At 44.9% G+C, this 27,514-nt stretch overlaps 2 protein-coding genes across 3 annotated transcripts in view; both read right to left on the bottom strand.

Moving 5' to 3' along the window:
• The window catches only part of LOC129709116 (solute carrier family 2, facilitated glucose transporter member 11-like), a 54,310-nt gene that overhangs the window by 21,410 nt on the left and 5,386 nt on the right, over positions 1 to 27,514 (bottom strand). Inside the window, exons 3-6 of the mRNA XM_055655236.1 lie at positions 7,651 to 7,749; positions 7,385 to 7,545; positions 6,278 to 6,402; positions 4,486 to 4,615 (exon numbers count right to left, since the gene is read on the bottom strand). Of these exons, the coding sequence (XP_055511211.1) occupies positions 4,486 to 4,615; positions 6,278 to 6,402; positions 7,385 to 7,545; positions 7,651 to 7,749 (515 nt within the window). The remainder of the gene's footprint in view (positions 1 to 4,485; positions 4,616 to 6,277; positions 6,403 to 7,384; positions 7,546 to 7,650; positions 7,750 to 27,514) is intronic.
• On the bottom strand, positions 15,968 to 25,622 carry LOC129709117 (solute carrier family 2, facilitated glucose transporter member 11-like). Of its 2 annotated transcripts, none has more exons than XM_055655238.1 (4): positions 25,471 to 25,622; positions 21,514 to 21,589; positions 19,467 to 19,594; positions 15,968 to 17,039 (listed from the first exon to the last, which is right to left on the bottom strand). In XM_055655238.1, exons 2-4 carry the CDS (start codon positions 21,572 to 21,574, stop codon positions 16,869 to 16,871), a joined length of 360 nt encoding a protein of 119 aa, XP_055511213.1. In that variant the 5' UTR covers positions 21,575 to 21,589; positions 25,471 to 25,622; the 3' UTR covers positions 15,968 to 16,868. The 2 variants fall into 2 exon arrangements, with proteins under 2 accessions (XP_055511213.1, XP_055511212.1); XM_055655237.1 differs by lacking the exon at positions 25,471 to 25,622 and adding an exon at positions 24,685 to 25,091.

Raw genomic sequence — 27,514 nt, forward strand, 5'->3', positions numbered from 1 at the left:
TTTGGCACCAGGATGATAGTGGTCTTCTTGAAGCAGTTGGGTACCTCAAAATGGAGTAGGGAGAGATTAAAATGTCCATGAACATTTACGCTAGTTAGTCTGTGTAGTTCTTAAGGACACGGCCAGGAACTCCATCCAGGCCAGTTGCACTCCATGGGTTCTCCCTCTGGAAGGTTGAGCTCAGTTTTCCATATTCAGTCTCACTCTGGTCCTTTATAATTTCAGTAAGAAGTCTTTACTCTTGCACGCCATAATACAAGCAATAAAGGCCGATATACATACCGTATGTCTTGCTGTACTTACAAATTAAGTTTCAGAAATTCAAGTACAAGGCATCAACATCAACAACCTTCAATCGTTCATTATTTAAATCAACACTTTCTCTATCAAAATGGATGACATCTTTCCGCATTATTATTCTCACAGACTGAGCATATCTCTATCATGCCCGAGGCTTCTCTGCCCCTTCTCTTAATTCCCAAAGCCACTTAGCCCTGCATAATCAGCAAACTTGGATATATTATACTCATTTAAATGACATGCATTGATTGCAAAAATCTGGGAGTCCTGCACAAATCTCCCAGCCTGCCAACAAATCGCAGCTTCCCAATATGAGAATCCCTCCTACGTTATAACTCTGTTGTCTATCTGTTAATAAAATCTTGGTCCGTGCCGGTACATAACTCCCAATTCCATGTGCCCTTATTTTGTTTACTAACATCTTATGTGCCATTTTACATCACATCCCTAACAACAATGCTATTCCAGCATCAATCCATTACGGACTTAGCTCAGGTTGCACTGTGTACTTGCGTTTGCGCTGTTACAGTCCGGTTACCTAGTATTATTGATAATTTGTTGTACTTTTGATTATTATACATTTTAGGAACGCTCCCCCTCCCCTCCCCCCACTCACCATCACCAACCCCACAGTCACATCTGTGGAGTCATTTATGTTCCTTGGAACCATCGTCTCTAGGGACCTTAAATGGGGGGCCATTATCGACTCCAAGGTCAAAAAGGTCCAACAGAGGATATACTTCCTGTGGCAGCTGAGAAAACACAATCTGCCACAGGCAATGATGGTCCCATTCTATACTGCCATCATAGAGTCTGTCCTCGCCTTCTCCATCATGGTCTGGTTTGGCTCAGCCACCATGCATGACAATCCGGAGGCTGCAGTGCATCGTTCGATCAGCCGAGAAGGTTGTTGGCTGCAACCTTCCCCCCATCGACGAACTGTACACTGCAAGGGCCAGGAAGTGAGTGGGTAAGATCATCTCTGACCCCTCTCACCCTGGCCACACCCTTCCCTCTGGAAGGCAACTCTGGACTGTCAAAGCCACCACAGCCAAACATAAAAACTGCTTTTTTCCACGAGTAGTAGCTCTACTCTACAACCAAAAGTCTGTAGCCTCCTTTTGCTCTGGTATTTTATTTCATTCTTCACATAGTTAAAATTATGTTTTATTCTTAATAGTTTACTGTAAATCCAGGGCTCGAAATTAACGGTTGCCCAGTTGCCAAGGGCCACCTAAAGTCCCGCCAGGCAACCTAAAAGCTGTATCATTTTGCCCGGCTTGATACTGCAGATTCTAGTTTATACCGAAGATAGACACACAAAACTGGTGTAACTCAGCGGGTCAGGCAGCATCTCTGGAGAAAAGGAACACGTGACGTTTCTGGTCGGTGCCGACGACGGCTGTAGTGCAGGGTGACGGAGGGTCGGAGCGAATGACGGGCCCCGCACAGCAGCCGCCGCGGCTCCACCTCCTCCTCTCACACTCCGCCCGCATAGCGGCCTCTGCGTGCCACTCTGCCAACGGCGATAACCGTTTTCAAAACAAACCCTGCCACACGCTGAGGCCGGGAGGAGGGAGAAAGGGTGGGGCCCCTTCTGCCGTCTGAAGCACCTGCACCGCTCGGCCCCGCACCTTCCTGTTTGCTGGCAGAGGAGGGGAGGCAGTGGCGAGGAGATCCCAACTGCCTCCCCCTTTGGTGGCGGCACTTGGCGGTGGACAGGGACGGCCAAGGTAGTGGGATGATGAAGCCGGTGCTGTCCGAGGAGCACCGACCTTCCTTCCTCCCCACCTCCTCTGCCCCTTACCCTCTCTCTCGTACAACCCCCTCCATCCCCCCCTTATCCCCATTCACACCTCTATGCAGTCCTCACTGACATCCCCTGTGCTCCCCTTTCCATCTACCCCCCCCATCTATTCATCCTGCACTGATCTCCCTATCCACCTCGCTTTGATTCTCATGCCACCCCCTATGCATCCTCCTCTGGTCCCCCATTTTCTCCTGTACTGAACCCCCTTCCCATCCATTTATGCACTGATCCCCCCCCCATTCATCCTGCACTGCTCCCCCCCATTCAATGACCACTGACATCCCCCGCGCTCTCCCCTCACAATTTTACATTCTCCAACCAACACTGACTAATTCCCCTGCCTCAATCAATCCAACTCTGTAAGTTTCAATGAAGTCCCCCCTCGTCCTTCAAAACTCCAGCGAGTACAGGCCCAGTGCCTTCAAACACTCATCATATGTTAACCCAATCACCCCTGGTGTACTCCCACACTCCAAAGGTGTGCAGGCTAATTGTCATCTGTAATGTGTCTCTAGTGTGTAAGGAGTGGATGCGAAAGTGGGAAAACATGGACCCAATGTACGAGTGGTCGATGGTTGGTGCGGACTCGCTGGGGCAAAGGTCCTGTTCCCTGGCTGCATCTCAAAACTAAACTCTAAATCACAGGGTACATCTTCAGCAGTGCGAGAACACGGTTCTAGGTTTTCACACAGATACTGACTGTTCAGCTGAGTATTTCCACCGTGGAAAACTGGAAAGGTTGAAGACAATTAGATGTTCAAAAAAACACAAACGCAAGTAAGTTTCAATCAATAGCTGAGGGCCATTACTTCAAACCAACGTTAGAGGTCAAGATCAAGATGCAGCCATTATTCAGGACAAATTATAACACATGTAAGTGTGGCAGAAATCATGCAGAGAGTAAATTGTGAGACCAAAAGCATTATGAGAATCACATTTTAGAGGTTGCAGCATTTTAATATTACTTGCCAGGAACATAATTATCACGTACACTGACAAAACTGACACCAAAAGTCTGAAGGAACCACTTCATCACAGAAAAATAAAAAATTAAAAAATAAAAATCAAGGTTTGTTGCAAGTTTAGAATAACAGGGAATTATAAGCATCTTGAAATTATTTACAGTTTTATAGAGAATATGTTGTAAACTAGATTGTAATGTTGGTAATATTTAGTTTAGTTTAGTTTATTTTAAAGATACATCGTGGAAACAGGCTCTTCAGCCCACTGAGTCTACACCAGCGATCCCCACACACTTACACTATCCTATACACACTAGGGACAAGTTTACATTTATATCAAGCCAATTAACCTACAAACTTGTACGTCTTTGGAGAGTGGGAGGAAACCAGAGATCGCGGAGAAAGCCCACGCAGGTCACAAGGAGACCATACAAACTCGGTACGGACAGCTCCCGTAGTCAGAGTCGAACCCGGGTCTCTGGCGCTGCGAGGCAGCAACTCTATCGCTGTCACCCTTATAGATTACTTATTCTATAACCTTTATGGAATATAGAATAACAATTTTCCAAGAGTACATTAATGACTGGAATCCAATCAAATTATAAACTACCTTTAAAGACATGATGCCTTGGGATGAAGCTGCAGCTTTCTCTGTTCTCAACCAGAAGTTAACATGGTGCAAAGCGAAGTTTTCAATTAACTTGCGTCGCAGCCTTTAATTAATAATTTTTAAAAGTAATCAAACATTCAGGGACAACGACAGGCGGCACGGTGGCGCAGCGGTAGAGCTACTGTCTATTACAGCGCCAGAGACCCGGGTTCGATCCTGACCACGGGTGCTTGTCTGTACGGAGTTTGTATGTTCTCCCCATGACCTGCGTGGGTTTTCTCCGAGATCTTCGATTTCCTCTCACACTCCAAAGATGCACAGGTTTGCAGGTTAATTGGCTTGGTGTAAATGTAAAATTGTCCCTAGTGTGTGAAGGGTGGTGTTAACGTGCGGGGATCGACAGTTAGTGCGGTCTTGAAGGGCCAACGGGCCTGTTTCCGCGCTGTATCACTAAACTAAACTACACTAAATTTGCTGAAATCGGTACCAAGTGCAGTTTGACACTGAGTATACATGGAGATGGCAACCAAAAGGGCCAAAGTAGTAGACTTTTAAAGAACATTGTAAAGAAATAGAGAGGAAGAGAGATGGAAAGGTTTCCTGCATAAATTCTGGAGCGGAGCTTTATGTAGTTGAAAGGAATAAGCAAAGATATCAATGTTTAGTCCCAGAATGTAAATTTTCTTCACAGTTGCATGGTGAGCAATACATTATTGTTAGATTTTGATATTAGTATTTAGATACACTGAAGCAATAATCCAACCTATGTACAATATTGAAAATGAGGTCGTGATTGAACTTACCCAATACCTAAAGTCTGTCCCACAACAAAGCCTGCTGCAGTGAATGGAGCAAACGACAAAGCCACTGTGCCTCGTATCTTCTTTGGCGCACTCTCACCAAGATACATGGGGTTGATGTTCATTCCCACACCTCAGGTATAAAAGGAAAATAATGTTATACAAGGCACAGATACTGAGCCCGAAGAGAACTGGGCATTTCCGTTTACTTTTATTTCTAGTTCTCCCCGAGTAAGACTTTGAATTGTTTAGGTCCATCTATAAACCTCTTCAACAAAGCATTGGTTTACAAGTTGTTTTGTTTAGCTTAGAGACACAGTGTGGAAACAGGCGCTTCGGCCCATCGAGCCCATGCCGACCAACGATCACCCGTACATTAGTTCTATCCTCCACACTAGGGAGAATTTACAGAAGCCAATTATCCTACAAGCCTGCATGACTTTGGGGTGCGATAGGAAACTGGAATACCCTGAGAAAACCCACGTGGACAGCGCCCGTAGTCAGGATCGAACCCGGGTGTCTAGCGCTGTGCGGCAGTAAAACAACTGCACTTCATTTGATCCTTTCTTCCCTGTGCTCCACAGATGCCACCGTAAAAGAATGTGGATCCTCAAGGCAAGTCTGAATGTTGAGCGACTTGCAAGAGGGGAAAGAGATCTCAGGCCAGTCCAACCTAGTTTTCAGCTGATGCCTGGGGAGGTCCCGTCGCCAAGTTTCACAAGGAAGTGAACTTGATTGAGCACAAACCCCCCCCCCCCCCCCCCCCCCAACATAATTTTGCCCCTTCATCCCGAGCTAAAGTGCCTTCGATGACTTTTAAGTTTGAAAGTGCCATATAAACAAAGGTACATTGTCCTACACCTCATCAAGAAAGACACAGGGTCACTACAGCCGAGAAGTCTGACAAAGTTCACAGCCAGATGTTTCCTCAAATTGATGGAAGCCATTCAACCCATCAAGTCCATGCTAGCTCTCGGAGTAATCCCATCAATTCCATTGCCTCACTGATATATCCATCACATGTCTATTAACTCCCTCCGATCCTCCTGTTACCCACCTGCATGAGAAATAACGTGTCACAGTCAATTATCCAACAGGTCTTTGAAGGGAACCAGAACACTGGAGGAACCCATGCAGTCAGAGGAAGAACGTGCAAACTCCACACAGAATGCACTAGAGGTTGGGGTTCAACTTGGGTCACTGGAACCGTGAGGCAGCAGCACTACCTGCTGTGCCGCCTAGCCACCCGTTTAATATCCTTAACTGAAGTAGGCTACAAATCAGCCAAAACAAGGTGACACAGTGGCGTAGCGCTAGGGCTGCTGCCTCACAGACCCCGCATTCGATCCCGACTCCGGGTGCTGTCTGTGTGGAGTTTGGGCTTTCTCCCTATGACCGTGTGGGTTTTCTCCGGGTGCTCTGGTTTCCTCCCACACCAAAGACGTGCAGGTTTTTGGCTTTTGTAAATTGCTCCTGGTGTGTAGGATGCAAAAAAAGGGATAACATCGAACTAGTGGGAATGGGTCAGCATTGACTCAGTGGGCTGAAGTGCCTGTTTCCACACTGTACCTCTAAGATCTAAAATCACAGCAGTGTACCCAAATTCGATGAACAACTTAAAGAGTTAATTAAATTACCACAAACGTTATTCAAAGTTAAGATTTGAATAACTTTCAATGGCCTGTGAGCAAATTGTGTCTCATTCACAGTTCTATATCAACCTATAACATCAGTGTACCTTTCCTTTAATTATATGATGTGAATGAAAACTTAATTTCCCAAAACAAAAAGATACCTGAGTTTATGCCAGAAAAGAATCTCCCAATTAAAATCATTTCAAAGGATTTGGCCATTTTGCTCAGGCCCATCAGCAAAGCACCAACGAGTACAAAGACATTGCTCAGCAGCAATGAATTCCTCCTGAGAGAAAAGAAATGGAAGTCAGACAGTGAGATGTGTTAGCAGTGCCACCATGTTACTGACTTACAACAATAAGCCAGTTCCACTGTGTGCTTCTGGAATCTGGAATTCTCTGCCACAGAAGGTAGTTGAGGCCACAGTTCAATGGCTATATTTAAGAGGGAGTTAGATGTGGCCCTTGTGGCTAAAGGGATCAGGGGGTATGGAGAGAAGGCAGGTACAGGATACTGAGTTGGATGATCAGCCATGATCATATTGAATGGCAGTGCAGGCTCGAAGGGCCGAATGGCCTACTCCTGCACCTATTTTCTATGTTTCTTAGCACTAGTTTAGTTTGGAGACTAGATTAGAAACATAGAAATATAGCAGGATAGAAACAGGCCCTTCGGCCCACCAAGTCCACGCCGACCAGCAATCCCCCCCACACTAACACTATTCTACTCACATTAGGGACAGTTCACAATTTTACCAAAGCCAATTGGCCTACAAACCTACATGCCTTTGGAGTGTGGGTGGAAACTGGAGAAATCCCACGCAGCTCACGGGGGTAACGTACAGACTCCGTATAGATCAAATCTGGGTCTCTGGCGCTATGAGGCAGGGCTACCAACCCACTCCAAGGAAAGGGGTTACTTTAGACTTTACTTTAGAGATATAGCACGGAAACAGACCCTTCGGCCCACTGAGTCTGCGTCAACCAGTGATCACCCCGTACACTAGCACTAACCTACACACTAGGGACAATTTACAATTTGCAGAAGCCAATTAAACTACAAACCAGTACACCTTATTTTTTGGAATGTGGGAGTAAATCAAAGCACCTGGAGAAAACCCATGCAGTCACAGGGAGAGCGTGCAAACTCCGTACAGACAGCACCCATAGTCAGGATCGAACCCTGATCTCTGGTAGTGTTGTTTAATTATTTTACTGAGGCTGCATGCCTCAAGTTTATCTTGCCAACATTCCTCCCGTAGTTCATACCTTCCAAAGGTTATGGCCATGGGTCCAGCAATAACTGCACCGAGCAATCCTCCAACAGAGAAGGCAGTGACGATGATGGTCCATAGCAGAGTGATGACACCATTTTCCAGCGGTCTGCCATAACGCTCAATCCAAGTTTCATTGAGGAACTTTTGAATAAACTAGAAATTTGAGGGGAAAAAAAGCAGAGTACAGATTTACCGTTCTTTCTGCAAACACATCGGCATCAACCAACTGCTTCAAGTTGACTAGAGGTCCGGACTCACAATTGTTGGTGCGTTGATGATTGTCAGGTTCAAGCCGTACTGGAAGGTGCCACCAATACAGGCAGCAAAGATGGTCAGCAAGAGACCCCTGATCTGCAGCTGTAGGGACAACAAGAACATAGAAACAATTACTTTCCAGTTGGCTTAACCCAGTTGTAGCAACAGCTATACTCAAAGACCTTCACAAACATTACTGGCAAAACGCAACATACCAGGTGATTTGTGCTGCTCCATTTTTAGTATTCCCAAGTTTGCAATTGATCAAATGTTTCAGTCCACCTTACTAGTCTTTGTATATCTTACCAGCAACCATAGATGGCCACACATACTTTACAAAATGAAAAGTTGAGGCAGGTACTATAACGACATTTAGGACATTTGGACGGGTGTGAGGTGTCGCATTTTTGGTAAGTTAAACCAGGCCAGGACATACACATTAAGCGAGAGCAAAGCCCTGGAGAGCATTACACAATAGAGAGATCAAGGAGTATAGGTACATACCATCGCTGTTCATCTGAGACCGAGTCGTTTCCTGGATTCACACTCCAGCCACACACTCACGAACCAAGCAGAATGTACAGCAGACTTCCTGTGTATATGAAAATGGAAATATACACAATAACAATCTTTATTTGCTCATAGTAGCCCAATTCCTTGCCTTTCACCAAATTTATAAAACACAGATTTACAAGGATTTAATAGGATAAGTAGCTTTTTAATGGAGCAGTGGTGGTTGGATTTAGAGAATGATTTACAGACACAAGGGCTCAGTGCAGCGTGTATTAAATGCGGAAATTATGAAGGTTCAAATATCCAAAGATGAAAGAGCTGGGAGATATAGACAGAAATACTTACAGATAGATGCAACAGAACAGCCATATAGAAACTTGAAAACATACTTAGATTTTAAGCAAAAGTCAAAGTGTTATTGAACTAAGAGTCAATTTAAATCTATGAGCTTAGGACTTAAACCGTGCAGGTTTGGCTTAGGGGCAGCAGGTTTGTGACAAGTTCTGGGTTATGGAAGGCAGGCTGGTCAGGAAAACCCGGGTTCGATCCTGACTACAAGTGTGTACGGAGCTAGTACATTCTCTCCGTGACATGCGTGGGTTTCCTCCCACACTCCAGGTTTGTAGGTTCATTGGCTTGGCAAATTGTAAATTGTCCCTAGGATAGTGTTAATGTGCGGGGATCGCTGGTCGGCATGGACGCGGTGGGCCAAAGGGCCTGTTTCCCTGCTGTATCTCCAAACTAAACTACTGAGGAGTTCCTTATATGTTTTTCAATATGCATCACAGTGATAGAATCAGTGGTAAATCATAACAGTAAACTCCAGAACACACAACTATTTAGCATTTGCAGCTTTCCTAACATGAATTTAGATGCAATCCACTTAAAGGATTGTTAGAACGAATGCGTTCAAGTTTATTAAAAAAATTACATTAAGTCATTGTCAGGACTTGTGAACTGGCAGTGTAACATTCATGTCAACATTTAAAAACAAGACCACCAGTAAAATCATACTGCATGGAAATAAGTTCATAAGTGAAAGGGGCGGAATTAGGATATTCAATGGCTGATCTATCTTTTCCTCTTTTGACCCCATTCTCCTGCCTTCTCCCCACAATCGCTGACATCCGTACTTATCAAGAATTTATCTTTCTCTGCTTTGAAAATATCCATTGACTTGGCCTCCTCCACAGCCTTCTGTGGTAATGAATTCCACAGATTCATTGCATTTCAATATGAAATCAGAATTTCATATTGAAAACTTGCTTCAGCCTTCACATGAGGGGAGCGGCTGGAATGTGCATTGACCGTGATGTTTGCTCAGTCTCCATTCATCAGATTCCTCGAGTTCCAGTATTCGAACACTGTGATAGTTGTTCGGCTCCACTAACGCATCTAAACAAAATGTACCAGCCAACTGTGAATCTTTAAACTAAGATAACTTTAAGTCTGTGGTCAAATAGATTTTGAGTTGACACCCTATAAACTAAAGTTGTGTTTTAAATGCAGTACATGGTTTCAATACACAACCCGACACCAACTGATTAAAAATGCTGCAGTAACTCAGCGGGTCAGGCAGCATCTCTGGAGAAAAAGAATAGGTGACATTTCGGGTCGAGACCCTTCATCAGAAACACTGAGTCTGATGAAGGGTCTCGACCCGAAATGTCACCTATTCCTTTTCTCCCCAGATGTTGCCTGACCTGCCGAGTTACTGCAGCATTATGTATCTATCTATCTTTGGTGTAAAACAGCATCTGCAGTTTCATTCTTACACCAACTGATTAAACAGAGTTAGTTTTATTGTTCCATTTGAAGTTGCTACACGTTAGTGTAGAAATTACAGTTATAAACACTAATCCAGATAATAGGCATATCCAATTTCAATGTTAGGGAGTGAACAAGGTCTCAGCCAAGCCAACACGGCTCATATCTTTGCGGAGGAGCTCCTCACATTGATCTCCCATGAAGGGTCTGGGCTGCTGTTCCATTCTCAAGGACTAAACCATTGCAAATAATATGTAAAAAGTGCGATTTTCCAGCAGTAACCAATTTTCACCGATGACATTTATAAGGATTGATATAAGCACGAGCAGATCAAGATATCCTCCAGACATGATTTTCAGGTTTCATTCAGGTGCACTTTGATCTATGAATCCCCAATGATTAGCAAGAGTAATTACTGTAAGGTAATTACTGTAAACCACTGCTGGCGAGAATTTGACTGGTATTTAAAAATAACTTTCTGAAACTTCGAAAGGAAAAAGGTAAGAAGACTGAAAGGCAATGGATGGAGCATGTTACAAGAAATGCATGCAGCTGCCAGGATGCCCCCAATATGCACAGTCGGTTTATTTTCTAACATCGGGAAACATTTGTTGACAGTATTGCATTGCTGGAAACTCTAAATACAGAGATGTTAAAAGACAAATCAACAGACTATTAGAGCGCTGGACTGGAGTCCAAGTGGATAGAAACTGAATGGCAGAGCATGTCAAACAATAAAATTACATTTCTGTTCTCATAATCTTTAGTTTAGTTCCGAGATACATCACGAAAACAGGCCCTTCGGCTCATTAACACTATCCTACATGTGTTACGAACAAAATGCAATTATACCAAGCTAATAGGCCTACAAACTTGTACGTCTTTCAAGTCTGGGTGGAAACCGGAGCACCTCAGTCACAGGGAGAACCATGTGGTGAGAAAAACCTCACATGGTCCAGGATCGAACCCAGATCTCTGGTGCTGCAAGACAGCAACTTTACCGTTGCTCCATTGTACTGCTCCATTTCATACACCTCAGAAAAAGCTTCCGATGAATCCCAACATACTTTCCCAGCGCCCGGGGCAAACCCAGGCAGGTCACTGGGAGAACGTACAAACTCCGTACAGACAAGCATCCATAGACAGGATCGAACTCGGATATCTGGCGCTGTAAGGCAGCAACTCTACCGCTGCACCACTGTGCCTTCCAGGAAGGATAACTTGTTCCGAGACTCAAGACAGCGTTTCCAGAGGGGGAAAGATCAGGTTGGGTGATGGGAGACATCTGCAGCTTCCTTCAAGGAATCCCAGTCTCTGCTGCAGTGAGGCTTAGCATTGGCTGTGACAGTAACCAGTGACTTGAAAAATAGCTTTGCCCACTTTCTGAAACTTTGAAAGGAAAGGAAGAAGACTGAAAGGCAATGCATGGAACAGATTACAAGAAATGTATGCAGCTGCCAGTAAGGTCCCAATATGTTTTTAACCTCTGTATCCCGTTGGTTGCCTGGCAAAGGCAGGTCTAGGATTTCTCAGTAGTTAGAGTACAAGGCAGAGAAATAAAGTTCTCTGCCTCAGAGGGCGGTGGAGGCCGGTTCTCTGGATACTTTCAAGAGAGAGCTAGATAGGGCTCTTAAAGAGAGTGGAGTCAGGGGATATGGGAAGAAGGCAGGAATGGGGTACTGATTGGGGATGATCAGCCATGATCACATTGAATGGCGGTGCTGGCTCAAAGGGCCGAATGGCCTTCTCCTGCACCTATTGTCTATTGTAATTACAGTAAGACTCCAATAGTATGCGTATGCACCCTTGAAACTCTAGTGGTGCTGGCTAACTTTCTGGACAAACAAACAATCTGTTGGGGGGAACTCAGCGGGCCCAGCAGTGTCTGTAGGTGGAAAGGTATGGTCAATGTTTCAGGCCAAAACCCTGCAGAAATAGACACGCAGTGCTGGAGTAACGCAGCTGGACATTTTTACGTGACGTTTTGGGTCGGGACTTTTCTTCAAACCAAAGTCTAAAGACGGCTCTCAGTGACTAGGCAGATTTGGGGTGCCGCAAAGCTCGGTGCCGGGCAGCTTACACCCCAGCGATATAAATATTAACTTCTCTAATATAGACGCATTTATGGAGAGAAGGAATGGGTGACGTTTCAGGTTGAAACCCTTCTTCAGACTGGTTAGGGATAAGGGAAATGAGAGGAAGAGACGATGATGTAGAGAGATAAAGAATAATGAATGAAAGTATGAAAAAAAGTAACGATGATAAAGGAAACAGGCCATTGTTAACTGTGTGTTGGGTGAAAACAAGAACCTTGGGTGGGGGTGGAATAGAGAGAGAGAGAGAGGGAATGCTGGGGCTACCTGAAGTTAGAGAAATCAATATTCATAACACAAAATATAAGATGCTGTTCCTCCAATTTACATTTAGCCTCACTCTGACAAGGTCGCTCGGTCAGAAAGGTCTGTGCAGGAATGTGAGGAGAATCAAAGTGACCAGCAACCGAGAGATCAGATAGGTTCAGGCGGACAGAGTGAAGGTGTTAAGCGAAACGATCGCCCGGTTTGGTCTCGCCGATGTATAAGAGTCCACATCCTGAACCACGGATACAGTAGATGAGGTTCATTCATTCATTCATCATCGTTGAAAACATTAGCGATGCAGTGGTGCTGGTTTCCAACGGGAACGGTGATGGACCCACCACACATCTCTGTCCTCCAGTTCCTGCGGACTTCCGCCATTGGAAGTATAAGATTTTGGTGTGTGTGCGCTTTATCATCATTCCTTACAATGCTACGTACGACAGTGATCTTAACTTTTACTGAAATGTGAAAGGCCGTTGGCTCGCTGGAAGCTCATCATCCGACCTTTGACAGGTAGCACGGGATTACATGGTACCCGTGGCGGGGGGGGGGGGAAGTCCCCCCCGACCTGACGAGGTTGGAAATTCAAATTATTATTTTTTTAATTTTTATAATTGATATTTTTATTAGCAGTGTACAGTAGTATAAACCACGGCATATGACAAAATACATTTGTTGTACATCTTCCATTTTAATTTTGACAAAAATGAAATAGAAAAAGAGAAAGAACAAGAAAGATAGTGAAAGAAATAGTGAATGTGTAAACCTCTAAACTACTAACTACTGTAGTCAAAGAGAGAATAAGTAAAAACTTTTTTTTTTTTAAAACGAAGAATACAAAAAAACACACCAAAACGTGTTGATATACCTGCTTCATTTCTCACCACACCCATTGGAAATTCAAAATAATTTGACATCACGTTCATTGTGGGCCAGAGGACTTGTTCCTGTTCCTGTGCCCGGGGTGGGGATGCATGGGGGTGATGGAGGTGCCCGGCCTCCCCCGGGTGTGGAGAAGGAGGGTCCAGGACAGGCCCCATCCATCCCCTCAGTACCTGCGGCCTCAACCACACCGCTCAGCAAATCCCTGACCCATCCTTCACCTCACCTTGCTGCAGTCGCGCTTCCCTTGGCGTTATTCCGAAACGTCGCCCATCCTTCTCTCCCGAGACGCTGCCTGCCCCGCTGAGTTACTCCAGCATTTTGTGTCTTTATTTCGTTTTAAACCAGCAGCTGCAGTTCCTTCCTGCTCGTTATTTGGTGAATGAGCAGACTTGTCTTGCTCTCCCTCGGGTCTCCAACTGATCCTCCGGGCGGCAGGGGGCGGTGTCGAGCAGGTGCTGCGTTGATCATCCGGCGGCAGGGGGCGGTGTCGAGCGGGTGCTGCGGTGATCATCCGGGCGGCAGGGGGCGGTGTCGAGCAGGTGTAGCGGTGATCATCCGGGCGGCAGGGGCGGTGTCGAGCAGGTGACGCCAAATATTATAGAGGAGCTCTATATCCTCTATGATCTTCTATATCCTCTATAATTTTCTATATCCTCTATGATCTTCTATATCCTCTATAGCTTCTATATCCTCTATAATCTTTGGGCGCCGCTGTGATCCTCCAGGTGTCAGCGCCAAGTTCAGAGAAGGCCGGAGTTTGGCCGCTGGGCAAATGGGTCGAATTCCCTCCCCGTTGATCCTGGATTCGTCCCGGATTTCACCTGGAGCCGGGCTGGGAATGAGCCATTGGGAAAGCAGCGGCGAGTTGAATGTGTCTTGTGGCCCCCTCATGAACTGGGCTGGGCTGGGAGGAGGTGCCCATCTCCCACATGCAAGGTGAGACTCCAACAGTTGGGATGCTCTCTCATTGATGTCCATTTTTACAGGACTTCCTAATGGCACACCTTGGTCAAATGTGTAGGAAGGAGCTGCAGATGCTGGTTTACACCGAAGTATTTTGTGTCTACCCTTGGTCAAATACTGCCTTGACATCAACGGCCGGCACCCTCACCCCTGTGTGTAGGAAGGAACTGCGGATGCTGGTTTATACCCAAGACAGACACAAAATGCTGAAGTAACTCAGCGGGACATGCAGCATCTCTGGAGAAAAGGAATGGGTGACAATGATTTTGGGTTGTGACCCTTCTTCACTCTGGGAGTCAGGGAGTCTGAAGAAGGGTCTCGACCTGGAAAGTCACCCATTCCATAATGGTAGTGTACGGAGTGATCGCTGGTTGGTGCGGACTCAGTGGACAGAAGGGCTTGTTTCTGCGCCATATCTCGTATAAGGTCTACAGTGTTTGTCCAGCCTATTGTGTACAGGTCATTCAGCTTTTGCAACCCCAATTACTGTAGACCATTTCCAATGTCCCCAAGAATCTAATGCCCTCTTTCCTGCCCGTGTTTCTCTACACATAACTGCACCATTCTCCTATTTCTGAAAGGATCCAGATACCCCACTTTTTTAATTTATTTCCTAGTTCCAAATAAATTACCCATAGGATGCCCTCTATCTTTATCGTGGGTGGCGCAGCGGTAGAGTTGCTGCCTTGCAGCTCTTACAGTAACAGAGACCCGAGTTCGATCCTGGCTATGGGTGCTTGTCTCTTATACATCCTTTCCGTGACCTCTGAGGGTTTTCTCCGAGAACTTTGTTTTTCCTCACTCCAATAAGGTACAGGTGTGTTGGTTAATTGGTTTAGTATGAATGTAAAACATTGTCCCTGGAGTGTGCAGGATAGTGTTAATGTGTGGAGATCTCCGGTTAGTGCTGACTCGATGGGCCGAAGGGCCTGTTTCTGCACTGTATCTCTAAACTCAACTAAAAAACTAGACCATTGGCAGCAATATTGAACACAGTGTCTGGCATTCACCCTCCCACTCAATGTGTTCTGCGGCTGCTTATTGGCATTGGGGAGGCAACATAATATCCTGTCTTCATTTCTGAGGCTCCACCAGTGCCTGTCTGCCCCTGAATGTCACCCATATATTGATACTATAGTTCCCTGCCCCATCTCCTCCACTGTGTAGCAGAACCACCCAAAGTCTCATGGTCCTTGGGTGCGCAGAAACAGTGAATGTTAATAGACAATAGGTGCAGGAGTCGACCATTCAGCCCTTCGAGGCAGCACCGCCATTCACTGTTGATCATGGCTGATCGTCCACATTCAGCACCCCGATCACCATATCCCCTGACTCCGCTATCTTTAAGAGCTCTTTGTATCCTTTATCTATGCACTGGATGGCTTGATTGGAATCATGTATAGACTTTTATTTAGATAAATCATAAGTCATCGTTAGTGATAGGAGCAGAATTAGGCCATTCTGTTAATTAGGAATTAAGTCTGCTCTGCCATTCAATCATGGCTGATCTATCTCTCCCTCCTAACCCCATTCTCCTGCCTTCTCCCCATAACCTCTGACACCCATACTAATCAAGAATCTATCTATCTCAGCCTTAAATATACATGACTTCACCTCCACTGTATAATTCCACAGATTCACCACCCTCTGACTAAAGAAATTCCTCTTCATCTCCTTCCTAAAAGAACGTCCTTTAATTCTGAGGCTTTGACCTCTAGTCCTAGACTCTCCCGCTAGTGGAAACATCCTCTCCACCTCCACTCTATCAAAGCCTTTCAGTATACTAAGTTTCAATTAGGTCCCCTCTCATTCTTCTAAACTCCAGCGAATATAGGTCCAGTGCCATCAAACGCTCATCATATGTTAACCTACTCATTCCTGGGATCATTCTCGTAAACATTCAACAAAAGATTTTCACCTTACCCCGGTACACATGACAATAATAAACTAAACATCCATTTCAAATCTCAAGAGATATCTGTAGAGACTTCTTCTGCTATCTTCCAAAGAAGGCTTGGTTTATCACCAAGAGCAACAAATGTCACTACTTCTGAAATTACCAGAATCAAATTTGTAATGTGAGATTGTTTAATTATTTAAACTGAAACGCTCAAACTACGAATAACATTTTGTTGATTGTTTTTATTACATCAAAATATAGAGAAAATAGAGCAAAGGCTTCCCCAACAAACTCTGAAGCATCATGAACATGAAACCCCGCAGCAAAATGCAGAATATTTTAATTATTGGTCTGAAAAAGCGTCTCAACCCGAAACATTACCTGTTCCTTTGCTCTGGCCTGTTCTCTGGATACTTTCAAGAGAGAGCTAGATAGGGCTCTTAAAGATAGCGGAGTCAGGGGTTATGGGGAGAAGGCAGGAACTAGGTACTGATTGAGGATGATCAGCCATGATTATATTGAATGGCGGTGCTGGCTCGAAGGGCCGAATGGCCTACTCCTGCACCTATTGTCTATTGTCCAGGGATGCTGCCTGACACACTGAGCCACTACAGCATTGTATCTATCTTCGAAACAAAATATTGTATTGATTTTTGAGGGTAACTTCCAATTTTTCTGCCTCAATAAACACACTAAGTGAATCTTCCCGGGACATGTGATTGAAGAATAGCAGAAATCCTGGACCAGTCTTCAGAAAGATATTATGCGATGACTGATAACAGATATACATGATGCGTGCCGATTACTTAATCTATTTTCTCTATATTTTGCTCTCACAAACTTGATGGACGATTCAGCAGACCATTAAAGTTGAGACTCTGAAACTTCCGAGAAATTTCCAGGAAGGTCTTCCCTTTTGTCTCCGGTAGGAAAAATCCAATGAAAATAGCTGTAAAGAAGCTAAAAGAAAGGAACGGCACATAACAGAAACTGCGCAGACCCTCCTGAAAGACAAAACACAGTCAGCAGGATTTTCAGTGATTTTGCTATTACCATTACTTACACACCTTTACTCTTACTTATTATCTTGCAACATCTATTCTTTATTTTAAATTTTAACGATACAGCGCGGAAACAAGCCCCTTCGACCCACCAAGCCCGCGCCGACCAGCAATCACCCCACGCACTAACCCTATCTTACACACTAGGGACAATTTTACAATTTTTACCGAGGCCAGTTAACCTACAAATCTGCACGTCTGTGGAGTGTGGGAGGAAGCCATATAACACCCAGAGAAAATGAGTACGGGTGTCAGGGATTATGGGGGAGAAGTGACGGAGAATGAGGTTGAGAGGAAAAGATAGATCAGCCATGATTGAATGGCAGAGAGGATTTGAGGGGCCGAATGGTCTAATTCTGCTCCTATTACTGATGAAAACCAACACGATCACAGGGAGAATGTATAAACTCTGTACAGACAGCCCCAGGTCTCTGACGTGGTAAGGTGGCAGCTCTACTGCTGTGCCACTGTATCGCCCACTATTCTTTGTAATCTTTCTTGCTTCTATAACAGACATTTCCATGTGTTCTTCCCTCCCCCTGCTCTCTTTCCTCAGCTCATCAACAAGGGTTACTCATCTGACCTTGTTCCTGATTCTCTTAGAGTCATAAAGCGTGGAAGCAGGCCCTTTGGCCTAACTTTCCCATGCTGACCTACATGCCCCATCTATACTAGTCCCACCTGCCTGCATTTGGCCCATATCCCTCTAAACCTATCCCATCCATGTACCTGTCTAAATGTTTCCTAACTGTTGTGATAGTACCTGCCTCCTCTGGTAGCTTGTGCCATACACCCACCACTCAATGTGTAAAAAAAGTTACCCTCAGGTTCCAATTAAATCTTTGCCCTGTCACCTTAAACCTATATCCTCTGTTTTTTTTATTCTGCTACTCTGGGAAAGAGACTCTATGTGTCTACCCGATATTCCTCTCATGGACTTGCACACTTCTATAAAATCACCCCTCATCTTCCGGTGCTCCAAGCAATAAAGTCCTAGCCTGCTCAACATCTCCCTATAACTTAGACCTTCGAGTCCTGGCAACATCCTTGGAAATCCTCTCTGCACCGTTTCCAACTTGAGAACATCTTTCCTATAACGTGGTGACTAAAACTGAACACCATACTCTAAACATGACCTCCCAACATCTATAATTAAAATTTTGACTGATGACGGTCAATGTTCCAAAGGTCTTTTTTGACCACCCTAACAACCTGTGGTGCCACTTTCACCGACCTATGTACCTGTGCTCCTAGATCCCTCTGCTCTACAACACTCCCCCAGAGCCCTGCCATTCACTGTGTCGATCCTGCTTATGCTAGTCTTCGCAAAATGCATCACCTCACATGTCTCTGTATTCAATTCCATCAACCCTTCCTCTGCCCACGTGCCCAACCGATCAAGATCCTGCCTCCCAGCACCAGAGACCCGGGTTTGGTCCTGACCTCAGGAGTTTGCACGTTCTCCCTATGGCCGTGTGAGTTTCTTCCGGGTGCTCCGTATGCCTCCCACATCCCAAAGAAGTGCAGGGTTGTAGGTTAATTGGCCACTGTAAATTGCCCTTCCATGGCGTATCTTTAAACTTTAAACTACACAATAAACCACTATTTTTGGCATCATCCACAACCATACCAACCCAGCCGACTACATTTTCATTCAAATCATTATTGTAGGTGATGAAGAAAAGTGGGACCAGCATTAATGATTTGTTCCAAGACTAGGACACAACTCTACCCTCTATTGAAGAAAGACATATATAAAGCTGGAGCAACTCAGCGGGACAGGCAGCATCTCTGGATAAAAGGAATAGGTGACGTTCCGGGTCGAGACCCTTCTAAGAAGCTCTCTATTGATTTTGTTTGATTTGGTCACAATGAAATGATGATGTTGTGAATCTTTGAGGTTCCAAGATGTGAGTGAACACAAATGTAATGTACAGATCTCAACTGAACAAAAATCAATCTAGGAGACTTGGGAAATCATCAAAACATATAATTTCATTAACGTCTCTTAGAGCATGATTGAAGGAAGTGGCTTGTAGATGTGACCATTGATTAGTACGGGAATCAGGGGTTATGGGGAGAAGGCAGGAGATTGGGTTTGAGAGGGAAAGATAGATCAGCCATGACTGAATGGCGGAGTAGACTTGATGGACCGAATGGCCTAGTTCTGCTTCTAGAACGTATGAACATATGACCAAGAAGAGATGCAGACTATGGAGAAGGTGGGTGGGGGGGGAAGGAAAATACAGACTAGTGAATAAATATTAAAGGCGTTTCAAAAAATGAATGCTACATCCCAGAATATCTTGCGACATATATAGTCTGTATCACAAAATTCAGTTAAATCTTGCTTGAATTTGGAACACTTACAACAATGAATGGAAAAGTCATCCCTATCAAAATGAGGTTTATCCAGAACAGGGAGCCATTGATCATGTAGGCTGCAGGTCGAGCAGTCTGGTCAAAAATCTCACTCGGTATTACTGCAGTAACTCCGGCTAAAAACGTAGAAGAGAAAATGAGTTTACAAATTGAATTCAACTGGTATACGTGATGTTGAGATATAATGGAACATTCTTCATGAACAGTCAGCTGGGAAGAATAATAGTGTTGCAAACTATGTTGATTGTAACTGCTGGAGACTTGCTCGCCCGCGGATCGAGGATCGCCCACCCCTGTCACCGAACTCAGCCGCGAGCCACCGGTGTCGGCCGGAACGGTACCACCGAGAGCACGAAGGGTCCCGAGAGCTAAGTGAACCATCAAGAATAATAGAGGGACCTGGCATGGGATGCCAAGAATGAAGATGGGGAGGGGGGCCACCGAAAACAAGGGGGGACCCGGCGTGCCTGCTGTTATGTGCGGCAGCAGGCAGAAGAATTGGAATGTCCGGTGAACTTTTTTTAACTTTGTCAGCGCCAGAAACGCAGTGACTCTTGTGTACTGCCTAGGTGAGGCCTGCTGTATGATCCTACTGGGTTGTATGCAAAACAAAGCATTTCACCGTACCTAGATACATGTGACAATGAAGTATCTTTTAGAAAGGAGATGAGGTACCATTTCTTTAGCCAGAGGGTAGTGAATCTATGAAATTCTTTGTCACAGAAGGGCAAGTCAGTGGATATTTTTAAGACAGAGATTGATAGATTCTTGATTAGTACTGGTGTCAGAGGTTATGGGGAGAAGGCAGGAAATGGGGTTAGAAGGGAGCGATAGATCAGTCATGATTAAATGGCGGAGCAGACTTGATGGGCCGAATGGCCTAATTCTACTCCTGAACCGTATGTATCATTGGATACACATTCCTAGCGAGCTGCATGCGGCAAGGACCCCCAGCGAGCCGTGGCCATATCCCAACGGCAGGCCTGGCCCGCCCGCCACAGAACCGGGAACCCTCCCGGAGAGGGAAGCTGCGGAGAGGAGGGTGGAGGAAGACTGCAGTGGACGCTGGACAAAAGGCCTAGTAAGAAGAACCAGGGGAGCTGCATGCCAAAAGAAGCATTTCACTGTACCTTGGTACACGTGATAATAAAGGAACCATTGAACCATTGTGTGTATGACTATCAAATGGGGCATTATAGTTCAGAAGTTACATTGGCTGGATTCTTGGTAGATGAAGGATGACCCTCGGCCCTGTTGGAACTTGGGAAACATTAGGAGGTACGCAAAACACAAATGGCAATCTATGTATGTGATTAACTTCTATTTGCTTTGTCCCCCTACATTGTTTTAATAAAGCTCATCCTCAGCCCAACGGACCATATATTTTCTCTCAACTGTGCAGCAAACTGAATTCTAGGTTTAGTTTGTGATTTGGCTATTCCCATTTACAAACGTCATGCACCATTTTTCATTCTTGTCCCATTTTAGACATTTAAATCTTCTCGCCTCCCTCACTATCATAGACTTTTTTTAAATTATTTCATTCCTTTCTTTCCCCTTTGTATACACATGTTTAAAACTTTTAATATCTCTCAACGTTTCCTGTTATATTCAAAGTCATCAACGTGAAACATTAATTCTTTTCATTTGTCTCTTTCTATCCACAGATGCTGCCTGACCCATTTGAGCTGAGTTTATTATCATGTGTACCGAGGTGCAGTGAACAGCTTTTGTTGCGTGCTAACCGGTCAGCGAAAAGACAATACATGATTGCAATCGAACCGTCCACAGAGTCGCTGTTGGAAACGAGATTTAAGAGAGCGGAGCGATTGTAACACGTGATTGCAGATCCACTTATGTGGCGAGCACACAAAGAGCCGCCTGTGGTTGGGCGCCATCTTGGAGATCCAGTGAGTGCTTGCAGCATTTATTATTTTTTATTTCTGATTTATTGTAATTGCCATCTTCCCTTTGCTTCAATGATGAACTGTCTCTTTTCATGCAATGAAAATATATTTATTGACAGACAGCTCACCTGGGCCAATTCCAAAGCTTAAGATGGATGCAAAGACACAAGCCATACTGAGGAATGGCATCCAGCTGATCTTGTCCTAGGGCAGTAGAAACAGGAGAACCAATTATACATGCATGGCACTAATGTTTTTCTTACCTTTTCCGGATTACAACATATTTGGTTTAAGTAAAGCCAAATGGGTACCATCTCCAATTTGGAAAGTTGTGCTTCAGCCACCATTTCATGTCAGGGAAGCAAACCAGACCATCACCTGGCAACACAGCCATGGAGACATACAGCATGGAAACAGACCCTTTGGCCCAATTCCTCCATGCCGACCAAGATTCCCCAACTAAACTAGTTCCATTTGCCCACATTTGACCCGTATGACTTTCCTATCCATGTACCTGTCCAAATATCTGTTAAATACTGATCTTGTATCTATCTCAACTTCCTCTGGCAAATTAACTCCTGATAATGCCCGATTCCCTAAACCCGCAGTGTTAAGAAAATGTGCAGGGAGGAGCTGCAGGTGCTGGTTTACACGGAAGATAGACACAAAATGCTGGAGTAACTCAGCAGGTCAGACAACATTTCTGGAGAAAAGGATTAGGTGACGTTTCGGGTCAAGACAGTCTTCAGTTGAAGGCTAAAAGCTGGAATAACTCAGCAGGACAGGCAGCATCTCTGGAGAGAAAGAATAGGTGATGTTTCGGGTCGAGACCTTCAGACTGAAGAGGTTGAAAACCAGCCATAAAACACATTGTGACTAGAGATGTGTGTTATCCAACTAAGGGCAGAAATCAGAATAATGTGTTCATCGTTATTGACGTGACACCATAATAAATATATTACAGAAAAAATAATTTAATGGGATGGCACGATGGCACAGCGGTAGAGTTGCTGCCTTGCAGCACCACAGAGACCCAGATTTGATCCTGACTACGGGTGCTGTATGTACAGTATTTGTACATTCTCCTTATGACCACATGGTTTTCTCTGGATATTCCGGTTTCTCCCACATCCAAAAGAAGTGCAGGTTTGTAGGTTAATTGGCTTCTGTAAATTGCCCCTGGCATGTAGGATACTGGTGTATGGTAGATTGCTGGTAGGTGTGGACTTGGTGGACTTATCTATGTTGTACATATACATCTTAATTTCATTGAACTACATACGGTTGAATATGTGGCATTATTTTCATCTTGTTTCTATAGTCAAAGGGAAAGGGAAAGGGAAAGGTTGATTGATTTATTTGTGCAGAACCATTTGTGATGGAAGTCTGACTCCTCCTGCCTTGTTTCTATGTTTTTGTTTCTCTATATATATGCATACGCATGAATTATGATCTGATATCCACACATGAATATATAAGGTCATTCAAGTTGATCAGTGCCTGGCTCGACCGTGGAATGTTATTAGGAATGTAAATTAGCCTAACCTTATTCATACAGTGCATGTTAAAGGACTCGCTACAGTATGCAACAAATTGCACAATTTTCCGGATTACAACATATTTGGTTTAAGTAAAGCCAAATTGGTACCATCTCCAATTTGGAAAGTTGTGCTTCAGCCACCATTTCATGTCAGGGAAGCAAACCAGACCATCACCTGGCAACACAGCCATGGAGACATACAGCATGGAAACAGACCCTTTGGCCCAATTCCTCCATCCCGACCAAGATTCCCCAACTAAACTAGTTCCATTTGCCCACATTTGACCCGTATGACTTTCCTATCCATGTACCTGTCCAAATATCTGTTAAATACTGATCTTGTATCTATCTCAACTTCCTTGGGCAAATTAACTCCTGATAATGCCCGATTCCCTAAACCCGCAGTGTTAAGTAAATGTGCAGGGAGGAGCTGCAGGTGCTGGTTTACACGGAAGATAGACACAAAATGCTGGAGTAACTCAGCAGGTCAGCCAACATTTCTGGAGAAAAGGATTAGGTGACGTTTCGGGTCAAGACAGTCTTCAGTTGAAGGCTAAAAGCTGGAATAACTCAGCAGGACAGGCAGCATCTCTGGAGAGAAAGAATAGGTGATGTTTCGGGTCGAGACCTTCAGACTGAAGAGGTTGAAAACCAGCCATAAAACACATTGTGACTAGAGATGTGTGTTATCCAACTAAGGGCAGAAATCAGAATAATGTGTTCATCGTTATTGACGTGACACCATAATAAATATATTACAGAAAAAATAATTTAATGGGATGGCACGATGGCGCAGCGGTAGAGTTGCTGCCTTGCAGCACCACAGACCCAGATTTGATCCTGACTACGGGTGCTGTATGTACAGTATTTGTACATTCTCCTTATGACCACATGGTTTTCTCTGGATATTCTGGTTTCTCTCACATCCAAAAGAAGTGCAGGTTTGTAGGTTAATTGGCTTCTGTAAATTGCCCCTGGCATGTAGGATACAACTGGTGTATGGTAGATTGCTGGTAGGTGTGGACTTGGTGGACTTATCTATGTTGTACATATACATCTTAATTTCATTGAACTACATACGGTTGAATATGTGGCATTATTTTCATCTTGTTTCTATAGTCACAGGGAATGGGAAAGGTTGATTGATTTATTTGTGCAGAACCATTTGTGATGGAAGTCTGACTCCTCCTGCCTTGTTTCTATGTTTTTGTTTCTCTATATATATGCATACCAGCATGAATTATGATCTGATATCCACACATGAATATATAAGGTCATTCAAGTTGATCAGGGCCTGGCTCTACTGTGGAACGTTATTAGGAATGTAAATAGTCTAACCTTATTCATACCTAATCCAATTTGAAGCAAAAATGTTGCATTCCAGTGTATGTTAAAGGACTCGCTACAGTATGCAACAGATTGCACAATTTCAAGCTGAAAAATGCAAAAGCTCCCTACCGTGGGAGGGGAGACACACCCTCCCCCCCTCGGTCGCTACGCTCTCTCGCAATTTCTCACTCTCAACTCTCACCCAATGTTGGCAGCCCTGTGGAGGGTGTATAGTGTTAAAAGGCCGAAACACCCAGTGATGCAAGGGTACACTACAGATGATGTGTCCTGTGCCCAACTGTCCCGAAGGTTACCCAGGCCAAGATATACGTATCCCACCGCCCCCCACCGATGTTGAGCGTCTACCGCTCTCAACAATCAACGAATGTCGTGAAATGCTCCCCACCTATTGGCACAAGGGACTTCTTACCATCTTGTCCTGTGTATTTGATTCCTTCGTGTCAGATACACACCAGATAAATGTGCTCTAGGAAGCGGAAGCTACAGGGCTCGAAATTCACGGTTGCCCGGGTGCCAATGACCACTCAAACTGCCGCCGGGCAACCTAAACGGCGAGTCATTTTGCCCGGCTTGGCAACTTGGTTTATACCGAAGATAGACACAAAAAACTGGAGTAACTCCGCGGGTCCGGCAGCATCTCTGGAGGAAAGGAACGTGACGTTTTGTGTCGGCGACGGTTGTGGGAAAGATGGCGTGACGGAGGGTCGGAGCGAATGTCGGCGGTCGCGACGGATCCATCTCCTCCTCCCGCGCCCCGACCCGGCCCGCCCGGCCTGTTGGCGGCAGCTGCTGCCACTACGCCAACCAAAGATCCTCTAGGATTTTTGCCGCCAACTGCGCTTTCAAAACAGACCATTCGAGGAGGGAGGTGTCGGTCAGAGGCGGAAGTAGAGTAGGGAGGGAGGGGGGGACGGGGGTGATTGGAGGAGGGAGACGTGCCAAAACATTCTCGACCTGCACCGCAGCCAGGATCGATCCCGGTCTCCGGCGCTGCAATCGCTGCCGAACCGCCACTGGACCATCCCCGTCCCCACCCGAGAGTTCCCTCACCCCCGGGGATGGCAGAGCGTCAGGAGTCAGATGGGCACGGTGCCCCCAGCCAGCTCACTCTGCCTGTCCCGCCAGGTTAACCAACAGCCCTTTGTGGATTGAGACGGGGCTGTAGGCGAGACAGGCACAGTTGAGCTGAAATTACCGTTCACAGAAGCCTCCGAATCCTTGCGCGTGTGTGTAAGTGGCCGCCAAGATATTCTGTACGCGGTCCCCTCCATATTTTGGTTGCGATTTCTGTGCCTGACAGGTGTTGTCCGAGGAGTGCTGGCCTTCCTTCCCAGCTCCTCTGCCCCTTCCTCTCTCTCTCTCTCTCTCTCTCTCATACGCCCCCTCCACTCCCCTTATCCTGAGACCCCTCCTCTCCATCCCACACTGATCCCCATTCCTGTCTCTATTCAGTCCTCACTGACATCCCCTGTGCTCCCCCACTCTCCCCCCCCCCATCTATTCATCCTGCACTGATCTCCCTAGCCACCTCGCATTGATTCTTCTGCCACTCCCCATCAATCCTACACTGATCCCCCAATTCATTCTGTACTGTCACCCCTTCATCCTGCACTGCTCACCCATTCATCCTGCACTTCTCCTCCCATCCATCCTGCACAGATCCCCCACCATTCAACCCCACTGACATCCCCCGTGCTCTCCCCTCACAATTTTACCTACTCCAACCAACACTCACTAATTCCCCTGCCTCAATCCATCCAATCCACACCGATTGCCTTCTCAAGCCCCTCACCGCCATCTATCCATCCTGCACTGATTCTTACACCCCTCCCGCCCCGACCCTATTGTGCTGTAAATGTCTTCAGAGCTAACATTGACTATGTTTGATAACAGAATGCAATCAAATGTGTTTTAATTCCCAATGTTATTATTTTTTTTAATCCATAAAGATAGATTAATTAAATTTTGAACACGTGAAACATTAAAACCGCAGTGTTCGATTGTTACTGACATGTTATTACAGAATTAATTTTAATGGCAAATCAATTATGTTAATATGGAGTATCAGTACTGTAGTTATTTAATGAGCACCATTCACAACTATACGTTGGATTTATCCCAGTTTTACTTCTACAGTCAGTCATATACATCACAAATTTGGTCAGGAGATATTCCAATTGAAATTTTAACGTTAATTCTGAAATGGGAATGATGGAAAAAGCATTTATCAACAATCTTTTTTTAAATGGTGCTTACAAACTGGGTATCTTCATTGCCACATACATCTAATCCGAATATCTGGTAATGTGGCATCTTGACACCTTTAAATATATTACCAAACATTTGCTGCATTTATGTCCTCTTGTTAGTTAGTGTAATGTTTAACCTGTCAGATGGGTATAGTCAGTTTTGTCAGCTATTATTATAAAATGCATCTAGAAAATTTCTTGCAACCTGTATATTTTGTGGTGGATAAATTAAGTGGGAAGCGAGAGTGTTTCTGTACCAATAGCAATAACGACCCATGCTATGGCCATGTCATGATCATTTTCAGTCCTTCACAGAAAATATGCATCAATCTGTAGTGTGCATGGTTAAGCATATATGTTATCAAGATCCAGGATTTATTGACACAGGTTGATCATACGCTGAATAATCCAACCACATTTTTGTTTGGAAGTGGAAAGAAATAATAAAAATTGCATTAATTGCAATGTGTAAAAAGAGTTGAGATAACGTATTATAATTTTGCTGCATGTCATTGTGGTATATATCATGTCTTGATTGGCGAATATGTTAGTTTGTGACTTTATATGAAGCAGAAATAATATGTGAATGCTTCATTGAGCATAATTCCGACTGGTAACTACGCACTACGTCCGAGCATGCGTCATGCAAGCCATCTTAAATGACTACTTAAAACCTAAAAAGCTGCCAAGGTTGCCCGGCTGGCAACAGGGAAAAAAAGTGAAGTGAGAGCAACTGCAGCATTAGGGTGGGATGGTGCCGCAGCGGTAGAGTTGCTGCCTTACAGCGCCAGAGACCCGGGTTTGATCCTGACAATGGGTGCTGTCTGTACGAAGTTTGTATGTTCTCCCCGTGACCGCGTGGGGTTTCTCTGGGTGCTCCGGCTTCCTCCCACATTCCAAAGACGTGCGGGTTTGTAGGCTAATTGGGTTGGTATAGATGTAAATGTTTCCTAGTGTGCAGGATAGTGCTAGTGCGCGGGGATCGTTGGT

Source organism: Leucoraja erinacea, chromosome 25 (assembly GCF_028641065.1).
Source record: "Leucoraja erinacea ecotype New England chromosome 25, Leri_hhj_1, whole genome shotgun sequence".
NCBI lineage: Eukaryota > Metazoa > Chordata > Chondrichthyes > Rajiformes > Rajidae > Leucoraja > Leucoraja erinaceus.

Excerpts from the sequence above, each read along its gene's own strand:
- LOC129709117 (XM_055655237.1), bottom strand. Across the intron at positions 19,595-21,513 it reads AAGCTTTGGAATTGGCCCAG|CCGGAGTTACTGCAGTAATA; the intron begins GTGAGCTGTCTG and ends CTACGTTTTTAG. Across the intron at positions 17,040-19,466 it reads TGACTTTTCCATTCATTGTT|GAGGGTCTGCGCAGTTTCTG; the intron begins GTAAGTGTTCCA and ends TTTGTCTTTCAG.